The 16,279-nt window shown below is 38.3% G+C and overlaps 1 protein-coding gene across 1 annotated transcript in view; it reads left to right on the top strand.

Annotated features, from left to right (window-relative positions):
* Window positions 1-15,046, top strand: part of LOC131943359 (prolactin-releasing peptide receptor) — a 34,278-nt gene extending 19,232 nt beyond the window's left edge. The window contains exons 3-4 of the mRNA XM_059303442.1: window positions 4,915-5,706; window positions 14,026-15,046. Of these exons, the coding sequence (XP_059159425.1) occupies window positions 4,921-5,706; window positions 14,026-14,583 (1,344 nt within the window). The 5' untranslated portion in view covers window positions 4,915-4,920 and the 3' untranslated portion in view covers window positions 14,584-15,046. The remainder of the gene's footprint in view (window positions 1-4,914; window positions 5,707-14,025) is intronic.
* Window positions 15,047-16,279: the final 1,233 nt, after the last annotated feature.

Below are 16,279 nucleotides of genomic sequence, written 5' to 3'. Positions count from 1 at the left end.
GTAATGTTCAGCTTAGAACAAAATTAACTTTCTACAGAATCGTAATGTTCAGTTTAGGACATAATTAACAATCTACAGAATCGTAATGTTCAGCTTAGAACAAAATTAACTTTCTACAGAATCGTAATGTTCAGTTTAGGACATAATTAACAATCTACAGAATCGTAATGTTCAGCTTAGAACAAAATTAACAATCTACAGAATCGTAATGTTCAGCTTAGAACAAAATTAACTTTCTACAGAATCGTAATGTTCAGTTTAGGACATAATTAACAATCTACAGAATCGTAATGTTCAGTTTAGGACATAATTAACAATCTACAGAATCGTAATGTTAAGCTTAGAACAAAATTAACTATCTACAGAATCGTAATGTTCAGCTTAGAACAAAATTAACTATCTACAGAATCGTAATGTTCAGCTTAGAACAAAATTAACTATCTACAGAATCGTAATGTTCAGTTTAGAACAAAATTAACTATCTACAGAATCGTAATGTTCAGTTTAGAACAAAATTAACTATCTACAGAATCGTAATGTTCAGCTTAGAACAAAATTAACTATCTACAGAATCGTAATGTTCAGTTTAGAACAAAATTAACTATCTACAGAATCGTAATGTTCAGCTTAGAACAAAATTAACTATCTACAGAATCGTAATGTTCAGCTTAGAACAAAATTAACTTTCTACAGAATCGTAATGTTCAGTTTAGGACATAATTAACAATCTACAGAATCGTAATGTTCAGCTTAGAACAAAATTAACTTTCTACAGAATCGTAATGTTCAGTTTAGGACATAATTAACAATCTACAGAATCGTAATGTTTAGTTTAGGACATAATTAAGGGCTACGGCGAGCGTGAGAATTGTAATGCTTAATTAAGGACAAAATTAATGCATACATTAAATAGACACGTTGAATCCTCAGTTAACACAAAATACATTTAAACAGACTAATAATTTTAAAAAGTTCCAAACCATTAATCAGTCTCGATCAAATTTGATGAATTATAAACTTGTTCTTTTATAACAGATGTAAGGTTGCATTTTGCAAGTTTTTGCTTTGGCCTTGTATGTGAATGGAGGGGGGGGGGGGGTAGGGGTTTGTGGTCAAATCTCAATAAAATGTAAAAAAAATAAAATAAATTCAGGATTTCGCTTTAACTTTCCCAAAAAAATAGTCATTCCCGACGACAACGCAATAATATCTTATTTTAAACGTAATTAGATATTAGTGTTTAAATATTCTTGTATTCAATAACACAAAAGAACATAACAGGTTAAAGCACTCGGTATAACTGAGCCAGCCAGGCGACTGCAGAGGCGTAGCGATGGGGGGGTGTGCATATGTCCCCGGTGCCGACCTTAGGGGGCGCCAAAATGGGTTGTAAAAACAAATTAAAATGTCATTTTAGCTGCATTTTTGCATTATAAATAGTGTGAGGGGGGGGGGGGTGCAAATCAAAAGTTTAAGGGGTGGGGGGGGGGGGGCGCCAAATTGAAAGTTTGTCCCCGGGCGCCGGGAAGGGCCGCTACGCCACTGGGCGACTGATGAACTGTTGTTCACGAATGTTTTCACGCATGACAGCTATAAAGGACGTTTATAAGGGGAAGATAATTGTAAATTCCAGTTAACACCGTTTTCAAACAAGGTTTCTGCTGTATTAAGAACGAACAAAATGGAAAGTTATTAGTGACCTACTAATTGTATTTAAAAACAAATATCGGCTTACTATTTTAATTTTACGAATCACTAATTACTAAAAAGTAGGGGAAAAAAAGAAATAATAAAAGTGTTGTAATGACAAACATTTTAAATGTACTGAAATAAGAAAATAATATTTTTCTTATTAATAACTTTCTTTAGTAAAAGCGTTGGTCGATAATGAAATCCCTGACAGATTTTAGCGACCAAAGCTTTTACTATAGAAAGTTTTAGTTTCTTTTTTATTAGTTTTAAAACTTTCTTATTATAAAAGGTTTTCTATATGTTGTATTAATGAAATGTATGACCCTGCTTTAAGGACAAAATCGACTCTGACAATCTCGCTGTAACCCACACCCCGGTCTGTTTCGATGACCCCTATCCCGACCTATGGAGTTGACCTCATCCCCACCTGTGTTGGTGACCCCTACTGCTAAATGCCTCGAGGCTCCCCCTCCCACCCTTGTTTCATTGACCCCCGATCTTTGTGTCGTGACCCCTACTCATGGCTGAATCGATTACTCCCACCCTGCCTATGGCATTGACAGCCCCCCCCCCCACCCCTTGTGTCATTATAACCCCCCCACCCCTTGTGTCATTATGACCCCCCCACACACACACCTCTTATTTTGTTAAATCCCACCCTGCCTATGGCATTGACCCCCACCCCTTGTGTCGTTGACCCTCCCCCGCCCACCCTAGCCAATAGCGTCGACCTTGACCTTTCAGCCTTGACCCCACCCCAGGCTTTTGCAACATGCCCACCGGTCATGTGACTGACCCAGCTTGTTACACTAATTAGCACGACATGGACATTGACCAGGGCCTGTCCACGGGATCAACTGGCCAGTGCCCTGGGGCAGTGCCAGAAGCTGCCCGGCCCACAACAAAAACAGTCCTGACATGACCCAGAAAGCAGACGACACACACTGTTTACTTTAGTGGCTAATTCAACTCATGCGTTTTGTTCTCAGTTCAAACGTATATTTAAAGTCATTGATTTTTTTGGTGAGATTATTTTTAAAATATATACATTTTGTTTTATTTTTTAAGATTATTTTTAAAACAAAAACCTTTTATTGATTCTTTTTAAACAAATGTGTTATGTAAGCTTTTAAGATAATTTGTAAAAGAAATAAATGTTATGTATTTTAATGGTTATTTTTAAACACATCCATTTTGATTCTTTTTAGATTATTGGTTAAAAAAAATATTATATCTATTTTTATATTATGGTTTAAGCACATACAAAATGCCTTTTCAATCCAAAGTACAATTATAAATTTAATGAGCGCACAAATTAATTCTCTAAAAAAGTATATGACCTACTTTGCTAATTAACTCTGAAACATGATTTTAATTTAATTAATCGGCCGGTAACCTAAGGGGAAAAAAACTCACGTAAATACGATGCCAAATTTTAAGTTTGGTAAATTTTAGGACTTGAGCAATGGTAGGACTAAGGGAAGTAATCTAGATGCCGTTATCTTAATGTAAATAAGGGAAGTAATCGATGTGACTTTTCGCAGTGAAACCAAGGGAAGTAATCTAGTTGACCTTATTGTATGACTAACGACTAAGGGAGTAATCTAGATATCTATCTCGTTATGTTAGTAAGGAGAGAAATCAAAACTTGGTCTGCGTTTTGTAACCAGGGGAGGTGATCTAGTTGCCCTTATCCTTATATAGCTAAGGGAAGTAATCTAGTAGACCACATCGTTTTATAGGGATGGTCGAATGGTAGAGCGTTTGGCTGCTAACTCGAGTTCGGATCTCGTTTTGGACTTGCGTTTGAATGACGCTCCTGAGACCGCTCAGCTCTCATGGGTACCTGTCATACCTCATCTCTTACTTTTTAATCGCTGTGTAGCTAAGGGAAGTAATCTTGGTGACCTTCAGCTGTGTAACTAAGTGAAGTAATTTAGACGACCTTATCGTTGTGTAACTAAGGGAAATAATCTAGATGACCTTTAGCTGTGCAACTAAGGAAAGTAATTTAGACGACCTTATCGGTGTGTAACTAAGGGAAATAATCTAGATGACCTTTAGCTGTGTAACAAAGGGAAGTAATTTAGATAACCTTATCGTTGTGTAACAAAGGGAAATAATTTAAACGACACTATTATTCACTCTAACGTAGCTGACTCTACATCCATGGTATAAGAGAGCGAGCAATCTCGCATGTCGACGGCAGACGTTTATAGATTGGTGTAATACATTTAATAACATGGAACAGCCTAGGCCGATGACGATACTACTCTTTATAAATAATTGGTGTGTGGGTGGTGTCTGGTAGCTATTAATAGATTCTAATAATCTGTATTGCATATCACTGCAACTTTAAGCGATTAGCGTTTATTTTTTATCTATTTTTCTGTGTTTCAGGTTTTGTTCCATGTTCCTGTATACATTTCGTGTATTTGTTTCATGTTTCTGTATACATTTCGTGTATTTGTTCCATGTTTCTGAATACATTGCGTGTATTTGTTTCATGTTTCTGTATACATTTCGTGTATTTGTTCCATGTTTCTGTATACATTTCGTGTATTTGTTTCATGTTTCTGTATACATTTCGTGTATTTGTTTCATGTTCCTGTATACATTTCGTGTATTTGTTCCATGTTTCTGTATAAATTTCGTGTATTTGTTCCATGTTTCTGTATACATTTCGCGTATTTGTTCCATGTTCCTGTATACATTTCGTGTATTTGTTCCATGTTTCTATAGACATTTCGCGTATTTGTTGCGTGTTTCTGTATACATTCTTTGTATTTGTTCCCAGAGTTTCTTCTAGACTTTTTTCTCCGGGGTGCATTTGAAATTTATTTGGGGGGGGGGCGGACACTGTTAAAAGTATTTATTTATATATATATTTTTATATAGTTTCTTCGGGGGGGGGGGAGGGGTCACCCAAAGAAATGCCTGGAAGAAACTCTGTTTGTTCCGTGATTCTGTGTAGATTATTGGTATTTGTTCAATGTATCTGTATAATTTCGTGTATTTGTTCCAAGTATCTATTAAACCTATCACTGTTAAAGAAATAGCAAAAAAAAATTCTATGTGTTCAAACTTTAGCCTAGCGCCTATATTAACCACATGCCTAATGTCTTCCAGGCAAGGATGAGCCTACCCACCAATAAATCAAATTACTAATGTGTTCAAACTTTAGCCTAGCGCCTATATTAACCACATGCCAATGTTTTCCAGGCAAGGATGAGCCTAGCCGCCATGAGTGAGTCAAGCAGCCTCCCTCCTGACGTCAGCACCCACGTGACACAAACCACCACCATGCAGTCCCAGGTCGTGCACACCCCCTGGGTCATGAGCCTCTTCATCTTCCTCTACTCCCTCATCTTCCTCCTCGGCCTCACCGGAAACTGCCTCGTGGCCTTCGTCGTCATGCGCAACAAAACCATGCAGACGATCACAAACATTTTCATAACAAACCTGGCCATTTCCGACATCCTCATGTGTCTACTGGCCGTTCCCTTCACCCCCATTTCATTTTTCCTCAACTCTTGGATCTTCGGAAAAGCCTTGTGTCACATCGTCCCTATGATACTCTGCATCTCCGTCTACGTCTCCACCCTAACCTCCACCGCCATCGCCGTCGACCGGTACTTTGTCATCGTGTACCCCTTCAAACCCCGGATGAAAGTCTACATGTGTGTGCTGATGATCTTCGCCATCTGGATCATCTCGATCTCCATCTCCCTACCCCTGGGGATCTACCACGAGGTGGAGAAGGGGAACGACACGACACTGTACTCGTGCTCTGAGCAGTGGCCCAAGCCCCAGGCGCGACAGTTCTTCACGGTGACCAGTCTGGTGCTGCAGTACCTCGTGCCCTGTAGCATCATCTCCTTCTGCTACACCATGGTGTCGCTGGCGCTGAAGAAGAGGTCGAAGGTCAAGATTGGCAGCGGGGCCAGAACTAGGGAGAGGGAAGAGATGGAGATCAAGAGGAAGAAACGGACCAATAAGATGTTGATTGCCATGGTGAGTACTTTGTTGTAATGGGTTGGTCACAGTGTATAGGGTTGTCATGGTGAGTAGTTAGACACAATGGGTTGACATGGTGAGTACTTTGTGGTAAAGGATTGGTCACAATGTATAGGGTTGTCATGATGAGCACTTTATCGTAATGGGTTGGTTACAATGTATAGGGTTGCCATAATGAGTAGTTAGACGCAATGGGTTGTCATGGTGAGTAGTTAGGCATAAAGGGTTGGTCACAATGTATAGGGTTGTCATGGTGAGTAGTTAGGCATAAAGGGTTGGTCACAATGTATAGGTTTGTCGTGGTGAGTAGTTTGTCGTGATGGGTTGTCGTGGTAAGTAGTCAGACGTTAAGGATCGGTCGTAGGGTAAAGGGTTGCTTTGGTGAGATCCTAGATGTAAAAGGTTGGTCAGTATGTAAAGGTTTGCTATGGTGAATAGTTACAATTATTATCACAATTGAAATTTTACTTTACCTAATAATTTTTTCTCACAATCAAGTATATCACAAAAAATGAATGGACCTTACATACCGGAAGTAAAATTTCACCCAAATGGATTGAAGATTTCTAGTTATACCCCATTTTTTCATTGAAACTCCTGACGATTTAATCTTCCTTTGTAAAGTTAAGTTGAACCTGCAAATTAGTTTTGTTGATTGTTCTGAAACTTTTGCGTTCCACCATTTTTAAAAGCAATTCTATCTTTTATCGTCTCAATAACTTCAGAAAATACGGAACTGTTTCATACGCCAAACCGACCTAAAAAATGAAAAGATTTTTTTTTGTAATGGCGTTATCCTAAGGAACCGCCTCCAGCTAAAGGTCGACACATTTGGGATTGAGAGAGTTTGCATTAGCATCAAGTGAGCAGACAGGCTTAAAAGATTAGAAATAAACACACACGCGTAGAATATAATGGGTGTAAGTTTATAAGGCTGTATGTTGTATTAGGACAGTGGAAGAAGGTTACACTACATCGATTAAATTGTTAACAACATCAGTCAAACGGACAACTTTAAGACAACGTAGAACTGACAACTTCAGAATAAGATATACTACAAATGGAAAACTATAGGGCACCATTAAACTGATAACACATTTAGGACAACATCAAAAGGGCATCTTTAGGACAACATACATCATCAAACTGACAACAACTTTAGAGAAACATAACAAGGACAACCTTAAGACAATATACAACATAAAATTGACAACTTTAAGACAATATACAACATTAAACTGACAACTTCAGGACAAGATACATCATCAAACTGAACATTTTCGGACAAGATACAACTTTAAACTGACAATTTTAGGACAAGATACGGCATTAAACTGAACACTTTTGGACAAGATACAACATTCAACTGACAACTTTAGGACAATATACAACATCCAACTGACAACTTTAAGACAATATACAACATTAAACTGACAACTTTAGGACAATATACAACATTAAACTGACAACTTTAGAACAATATACAACATTAAACTGACAACTTTAGGACAAGATACAACTTTAAACTGACAACTTAAGGACAAGATACAACATCAAACTGAACACTTTAGGACAATATACAACATCCAACTGACAACTTTAAGACAAGATACAACTTTAAACTGACAACTTAAAGACACGATACAACTGACAACAAATTTAGGACAACATCAAAAGGACATCCTTAGGACAACATACAACATCAAACTGACAACAACTTTAGAGAAACATGACAAGGACAACTTTAAGACGATATGCAACATTAAACTGTCAACTTTAAGATAATATACAACATTAAACTGACAACTTTAAGACAATATACAACATTAAACTGACAACTTTAGGACAAGATACATGATTAATATGACATCATTAGAACAAGATACAACATTACACTGACAACTTTATGAAAAGATACAACATTAAACTGAAAACTCTAGGACAAGATACAACATTACACTGACAACTTTAGGACAATATACAACACTGAACCGACAACTTTAGGACAAGATACAACATTAAATTGACAACTTTAGGACAATATTAAATTGACACAACTGTGATAGGTTATGTCACGACAAAAACAACGCCAAAAAACAATTAACGTATCCTACACACACTCAATTTGTTCTTTTTATGAACATTTCACTGCGATCATCTTACTGCTCATGACAATATGAAACATCTCACAAATGACAGGTTATGAAAATGTGAAATAACTAACACATGATCATTAAAACTTCCAACAAAATAACGTCTCCATTGCAAAACAAAAAACAACATAAAATAGCAATCTAATGGCGGCATGAATTATTCCGTCAGAACGCCGTCGAATCCAAGTTTCCAGCCAAATGTGATAACGACAAAACAACACCGTCCCTCAATAAACAGGACACAGAACACATAAGGGCCCCACCCCCTCCCACGATGTATTAGCATAACGACAAAATAAACCTATCAGCTAAACGATCAGAATAATAAAACCTGTTGAGGTTTCTGACAAAATGACAACAGCAGACGTTCTTGAGTACTTAAGTAGGTGACAGACAGATGACATACTAACATTTAACGGAGTGGCATACAGGAAAATACTCAACAAATACACGGAAAGGATAAATACTTTTAATGACAAGCTGATTAATATCAACAAAATGGAATATGGACAAATATAATGTGAAATGATGTTCTAACAGTTTCCCATCTCATATACGGACAAAAGTCCAGCGAAATGACATCTGACAGATGGTTGACGAAATGACATATTAACAAACATTGAACGAAATGACACGCTGAAAGACGTTACGCGAAATGACATACTGGCAAACGTGGAGCGAAATGACATACTGACAAACTGCGACCTTAATAACAGTGAAATAACAAACAGATAAACGTGGGGCGAAATACGTACTGACAACTTTGAACGAAATGACAGCGAAATGACATACTGACAAACGTTGAACAAATTGACAGACTGACAACGTAGAACGAAATGACAGCGAAATGACACTGACAACGTAGAACGAAATGACAGTGAAATGACATATTGACAACGTAGAACGAAACGACAGCGAAGTGACACTGACAACGTAGAACGAAATGACGCCGAAATGACATACTGACAACGTAGAATGAAATGACAGCGAAGTGACACTGACAACGTAGAATGAAATGACAGCGAAGTGACACTGACAACGTAGAACGAAATGACAGCGAAGTACAACCAGGAGCTGCGCCTTAGAACCGTAGCCTGACCTAATAAATGATTGGCTGCGTTTGGCCTTCCTTGCTATTTATTGATTTATGTTGCCATAGTTACTGCATAACAGCGCGATTTTGGATGCTGGTGGAGTTTGTGTGTAGATGCTACTCGTATTGGTGGTTGTGTTTTTTATGTTGGTGGTTGTGTTTTTTATGGTGGTGGTTGTGTTTTAGAGTTGGTGGTTGTGTTTTTTATGGTGGTGGTTGTGTTTTAGAGTTGGTGGTTGTGTTTTTGTGTTGGTTGTTGTGTATTTGTGTTGGTTGTTGTTTTTTTATGTTGGTGGTTGTGTTTTAGAGTTGGTGGTTGTGTTTTTATGTTAATGGTTGTGTATTTGTGTTGGTTGTTGAGTTTTTCTGTTGGGTGTTGTGTTTTTGTGTTGGTGGTTGTGTTGTTTTATGTTGGTGGTTGTGTTTTTGTGTTAGTGGTTGTGTTTTAGTGTTGGTTGTTGTGTTTTTGTGTTGGTTGTTGTGTTTTTGTGTTGGTTGTTGTGTTTTGTATATTGGTGGTTGTGTATTTGTGTTGGTGGTTGTGTTTTGTATATTGGTGGTTGTGTTTCTGTGTTGATGGTCGTGTTGTTTTTGTGTTGGTGGTTGTGTTGTTTTTGTGTTGGTGGTTGTGATTTAGTGTTGATGGTTGTGTTATTGTGTTGGTAGCTGTGTTGTTTTTGTTTGTGGTTGTGTTTTCGTGTTTGTGGTTTTATTTGTTGGTGTTTGCTGTTTGTTTCGTTGTTAATAATGGTGGTTGTGTAAGGGTTAGTCTTTTTTGTGTTGATGAATTACTTTCAGACGTTTTACTGGGGTTTTTGTTTTTGTTGTGGTGGTGGCGTATTGTAGATTTATTGTTGTTTTTATAGTTGTTTATGTTGGTGTTTATGTTTATATTGTTTATATTTCTGTTGTGTTGGTAATAATGTTGGTTATTGTGATGGTTGTGTGCTTATTTGTATGTGTTTGGGTGTTTGTGTGCTTGTTGTGTTGTATTTTACGTTTGTGTGTTAATTATTTAAGGATTTTGTGTATCTGTTGTTTCGATATCCGCGTGGCTGCTTTGTTACCAATTCCAGTTGTTTTTCTGAGTGTAATCGATTATATTTATTGATTGATTACTATATTTTATTAAACGTAAACGGTAGTTCATAGTTTCTCATGCCGGAATTAGCGTTTTAGTTTTAAATTTTTAATTAGATAGAACTCTTACAAGTCGTTCAAGTCTTGCTGCCTAGTGTTTATATCAAAAGAAACCCAGGATCGATTTCTAGATCTACACGATTTAACAAAAGTTTCGGTAAAAATTATATAACATTATTGAAGGGGTTGTTAGCGAGCTATACAGTCTAGTATCAACACCGCAGTATAACGCCCTTTAAACGCCCATCAGGCTTCTAACACCAGGCGCCCTAAAGATAATTGCATGCCTGATCAACTCTAGCCGGCTTGACATTGCGCATCATCGTTTGACTTTAGCCGTGTTAATATCCTAGCTCCCACACGCTGTCAGATGCTGATTGACAAGATGGGACACTTTGATTGACACTTCTTTTCCCCCCGTCTCGACTCCTCTTTACAAGTTTAAGCGAGAGATGGGATGGAATTCTGCAGATTGCTGCATTTTGATCAGCAGTTTTGAGCGCTCAGTCGAGTGTTAGATCAGAGCTCAGTCGAGTGTTAGCTCTGAGATTGGTGGAAGTTTAGCTGAGGTTGGTGGAGTTTGCTCAGAGCGTGGTGGAGTGTTAGATCAGATTGGTGGAAGTTTAGCTCAGAACTTGATGTAGGGTTAGCTCAGAGCTTAGCAGTGGGTTCAGTTCCCAGTGATGTTGATTACAACAGAGATTGGTAGAAGTTTAGATATGAGCTAAATGGAAGGTTAGCTCAAAGCAGGAGTTTTGGTTAAGGTATTGGTGGCGGGTTAGCTCAGAGCTTAGTGTAGTGTTAGCTCAGAGCTTAGTGTAGTGTTAGCTCAGAGCTAGGTGGAATGTTGGCTCAGATATTGGTGGAAGATTAGCTGATACCTTGGTGTAGTGTTAGCTCAGAGCTAGGTGTACTGTTAGCTCTGAGCTTGATGGTTCCAGTGACTGCCAGTGGCACCTTTTTCCCGTCCACCTATGTGTTTGTCAGTGGTAGCGCAATGTCAAGGTCATCACGTGTCTGACCAGTCGTATCTGCATCACCCGACAACATATTCAAGTTCCCATCTCACCAGTGCTACACGTTTTGATGCCAGAATTATTGAATTATTCCGGAATTTCCAGTTCTTGAGTCAGACTTTAAGCGCCAGATAGCATTGTCTGGGCCTTGACTACATGCATAATATCATATCAATGTGCAGCGCTAGTAGCGTGAATAGTTCTTATTCTGTGCGACCTTGATGTTTGCTAAATAATTCGTTTACATTTTCATCCACTACAGACCGTCGGTTTTTTGTTGGGTTTTTTTTTTGCTGATCCACCAGATTATTTGTTGCCCAACCAGATTATTTGTAGCCCAACCAGATTATTTGTAGCCCAACCAGATTATTTGTAGCCCAACCAGATTATTTATTGCCCACCAGATTATTAAATGCCTACCAGATTATTTGTAGCCCAACCAGATTATTTGTAGCCCAACCAGATTATTTGTAGCCCAACCAGATTATTTGTAGCCCAACCAGATTATTTGTTTCCCAACCAGATTATTTATTGCCCACCAGATTATTTCTAGCCCACCAGTTAATTTCTAGCCCAACAAGATTATTTGTAGCCCAACCAGATTATGTGTAGCCCAACCAGATTATTTCTTGCCCAACCAGATTATTTCTTGCCCAACCAGATTATTTATTACCCACCAGATTATTTGTAGCCCAACCAGGTTATTTATTACCCACCAGATTATTTATTGCCCACCAGATTATTTGTTGCCCAATGAGATTAATTGTTGCCCAACAAGATTAATTGTTGCCCACCAGATTATTTAAATTCTACATTGAGACTTATAATCCCCACATCAGCCTATAGTTTTCTTTACCAAAGTTTTTTTTTAAAATGAATAATGTAAAAGACCGATACAAGACTGAGTCAGTAGGACTGACTCGACGCACCAATGAGGAGTCAGCGCAGACACGTATTTCCTCTCTCGGTTGAGAGGTTTAGGGTTAGGAAGGATTAGGATCAGAGTACAAGACAAGCTTCATTTCTAACACCGACAGCAGAGCTAAGGAGGGGACCGGTCGATAGCTAAAACTGTCTCAAGTATCTTTTTATTGGTTTTATCAGGGCAACTTTTGATGTGAGAGTTGTATCAGGGCAACTTTTGATGTGAGTTGTATCAGGTCAACACTTGATGTGTGAGTTGTATCAGGTCAACACTTGATGTGTGAGTTGTATCAGGTCAACACTTGATGTGTGAGTTTTATGACGTCATTTGATGTGTGAATTGTATCAGGTCAACGCTGGGTGTGTTAGTTGTATCAGGTCAACACTGGATGTGTGAATTGTATCAGGTCAACGCTGGGTGTGTTAGTTGTATCAGGTCAACACTTGATGTGTGAGTTGTATCAGGTCAACACTTGATGTGTGAGTTGTATCAGGTCAACACTGGATGTGTGAATTGTATCAGGTCAACACTTGATGTGTGAGTTGTATCAGGTCAACGCTGGATGTGTAAGTTGTATCAGGTCAACACTTGATGTGTGAGTTGTATCAGGTCAACGCTGGGTGTGTGAGTTGTATCAGGTCAATGCTTGATGCGTGAGGTGTATCAGGTCAATGCTTGATGTGTGAGTTTTATGACGTCAGGTTTTGATGTGTGAATTGTATCAGGTCAACGCTTGCTGTGTGGGCTAAAGGCTGGGTGACCAGCGTCGATCGATAGACCACGTCCTTTCTCGAGGCTATGTGATTGACATTACATGACGACATCTTATACACTTCATTGTGACGTGGTACACAATAATTCATGACGCTTTATTTGATACGTATCGACCTCCCTCTGTCCACACCATCTGAATCGTTCAGCCTTGCAGCCTTATTAAAACTATTCCTTCCAAATGTTCTGTAATATTTTGTTTATCTTCATCTCAGCCTTGACCTTTCCATTTCTAATTCTTGTTTAGTTTTATTTCCTGTTCGGGTAAAAATGAAAATATAATTACCGGAAGTGCTCGTTCGTGTATGAAACACATTTGATAAAATCATGGCTTCCTTGATTGTGTCAAACTAATTTTATATGAGCACGTGGCCTTGTTTTCATGGGAGAAATCTGATCTAGCGATATGTTCTTGTTTCTGGGAAACTATTTTTATTTATTTTGGTTACGTGGATTGGATTTGGTTTTACTACATGTTATTGCTGGGGTATGATATGGACAAAGGTTATGAAAGAAAATCCAAAAAGTAAAGCAGGCAGAAATCGGAGTCGACGGCTTAATGGCGCTTAACAGGTTGAGACGTAATATTTAGTTGTGTAGGAGGTAATCCGGATCTTGTCCAGATAAACCCCGCCAAAACGTTAACACTCGCCAACAACAATAAAAGATTTCTTTTTAAAAATAAGATATGAAACTTGTACTTTTAGAATTTATTTAAATGGATGAAATTGGGACGTGTCATTAATAATTTGCATGAAAGATCTGTATTTTGGTGCCTTTAACCCCAACCTTAACCCCTAACCCTCTCTAGCCCCAACCCTAACCCTAGTTGTTTTTATGGAGTAAGTTTAAATATTCAAATGTCTGGACATCAGAAATAGGTAGCAAGTGGAGGGGCATTAGTGGCGTGGCTGATCTGGACAAGATCCGGAAATCTTTTCCAACATTACATTTAAGAACGAAGAAGAAGAATCAGATAGACCCAGAGTCCATTCATCTCTGATGGACTCATGTTCGGAAAAAAGTAAACTCAGCTTAGAAATTTCCATACTTTCTCCTTATATTCCGATATCAAGCAAACATGAACTTTAATTACCTTATTGACATTGAACTCCCAAAGCGTAACTTTACGTATATTTTTTACATTGATGTATAAATAAAACGTAATTAGACGCTATTTTCTTGATTGTAATTACCCAACGTCCACTCTAATTACAGGTGGTCATCTTCGTCTTGTGCTGGATGCCTCTCAACATGGTCCACCTAACCCGAGACGCCGACAGCACAGTCTTTGAGTGGCAGTACTTCACCCTCGTCTTTTTCATCGCTCACGTCATCGCCATGAGCTCAACCATCTACAACCCCTTCCTCTACGCTTGGATGAACGACAACTTCAAGAAAGAGTTCCGGCAAGTTCTGCCGTGCCTGTTTTTCGGGCGCGGCAGCGGCGCCGGTGCCAGCAGCTACACACAGTACACCAACGTCGAGACCCAACAGCCCTCCGTCATCATCAACCGCTCGCCGATCAAGAACGGCAGCGACAACACGGTGCTGATGAAAGACGTGAAGGCGTATTACGACACGGACTCGGAGAAGGTCCGGCTCAACGTGCTGCCTAACAACAGGGGGACTAACCCTAACCCGGCGCCTAACAACAGCGTCAATAGCAACCACGTGACGCCAATCCCCCTCGTGACCGGAAACTGTCTCGACAACAAACACCCATCAAACGAGACGAAAAAAGTCGGTCCGACCACGGAGGAAACCGCAACATGACCGAAAGGGGGCCTGCAAATTTATAACGAAATTGTTGACGGTTACTATTTTGGCCTTGACCTTGTTACTCGGCCTTGGACCAGACTGATAGTCTCGAAGGGTCAAAGGTCGGCGTGAAACCTATAGCCTCTAAGCTCAAAGATAAAAAAGAAGAAATCTCGCCTACAAACTAGCCATTCATTGGCTAAAAACTGATGTGATGACTCAGTCATATAAATGTTCAAGTTTTTTCGCAAGAGATCAATTGATAGTTGGTTACACTTACATGAGGTGTATTTCTGTTGTCGAGGGGTGTATTTTCTGTTGTTGGGGGGTGTACTTTCTGTTGTCGTACCATATTTTTGTCTTCGTGTCTGGTTTATGCAACCAAAAAAAAAGAAAATATGCTTTATGAGAACAAAATTCATTTCTTATTATATAGAATTGTATGTATATTTAAATATGTGTAAAATACATATATAATATGTACCATATATATGTCTATATTTGTGTTTATACACAAATATACACATTTAATTTATATATACATATATATATATATATATATATATATATATATATATATATATATATATATATATGCATTTATATGTATACTTACATATATATATATGTATACATATAGCATATATATATACATAGCCTGTATATATTGCCTATATATAGCTTATATATGTAATATACATTTATTCATATACATACTTACATTTATAACGTGAATGATGTTAACATATTTAAAGAATATATTGCCATTGCTGTGATGCTGTACATGCTATGTTGGTTTTCAAAGTGATGTACGTTGTTGTGTGAGTGTACAGGTTCGTGTACAATTCATCGTACACATCAGTGTACACACGCGGGCATTTCGAGGACAGTGTGACGTCATTGACGTTGTACCTTGCAGATACTCACCTGTAAGGTTTTACCAAGGTGACACCTAAACCATGTTGCTTTAAGATCTCCACTGTATTTGTTCTTTGATTAACATACCCCTCTGGTTGGTAGATCTTGGTCCATAGATCAAACTTGTGTGTACATACAACAATAGATTTGTTTGAGATTAAAATTGTCTTTAGATATTTAAAAACATAATGTACATCCGTAAAATTGTGACTTGTTTGTGACAAATGGCCAAAACCGAATGTTTATATTTGTTTCATATTTCTACATCCGTGATCAGAGAGTAGAGGGTTAATTAAAAGCGTAAGAAAGACTACAGTACCACGCGTCTTAAATCAGACAGTGGAGGGTTAATAACAGTGTATGAAAAGCGACAGCACCTTCTGTCTTTATTAGACAGTGGAGGGTTAAAGACGAAGTGTATCGAAGGCTACGGCACCTTGTGTCAGAGAGTGAAGGGTTAAAGACGAAGTTTATCAAAGGCTATGGTGTGTCTCTATTAGACAGTGAAGGGTTAATGTATGCTGGCCACAATGCTTCAAGACACCACTACAAGGCTGAGATATGAGAAAAATGTGATCAAACAATGTGAAGTTAACGATGTAAGATGTGAAGTATATCAGAAAATGTGATAAACAGAGTAAAAAATGTGAGAAAAATGTGATAAAGTGAAGGATCCACAGTTCAGAAAATGAAAAGAAAAAGCCATAGTTGGATAAGATATGGCTTCCAAGGTTGGATAACACGAGAATATAGACCATCATCATATGGATAAAGCTGAAGAACTGTGGATATA

Source organism: Physella acuta, unplaced genomic scaffold, assembly GCF_028476545.2.
Source record: "Physella acuta isolate Inbredline_101_S28 unplaced genomic scaffold, ASM2847654v3 ptg000453l, whole genome shotgun sequence".
NCBI classification, from domain to species: Eukaryota; Metazoa; Mollusca; class Gastropoda; family Physidae; genus Physella; species Physella acuta.
This window is presented reverse-complemented; position numbering and strand designations above follow the sequence as displayed.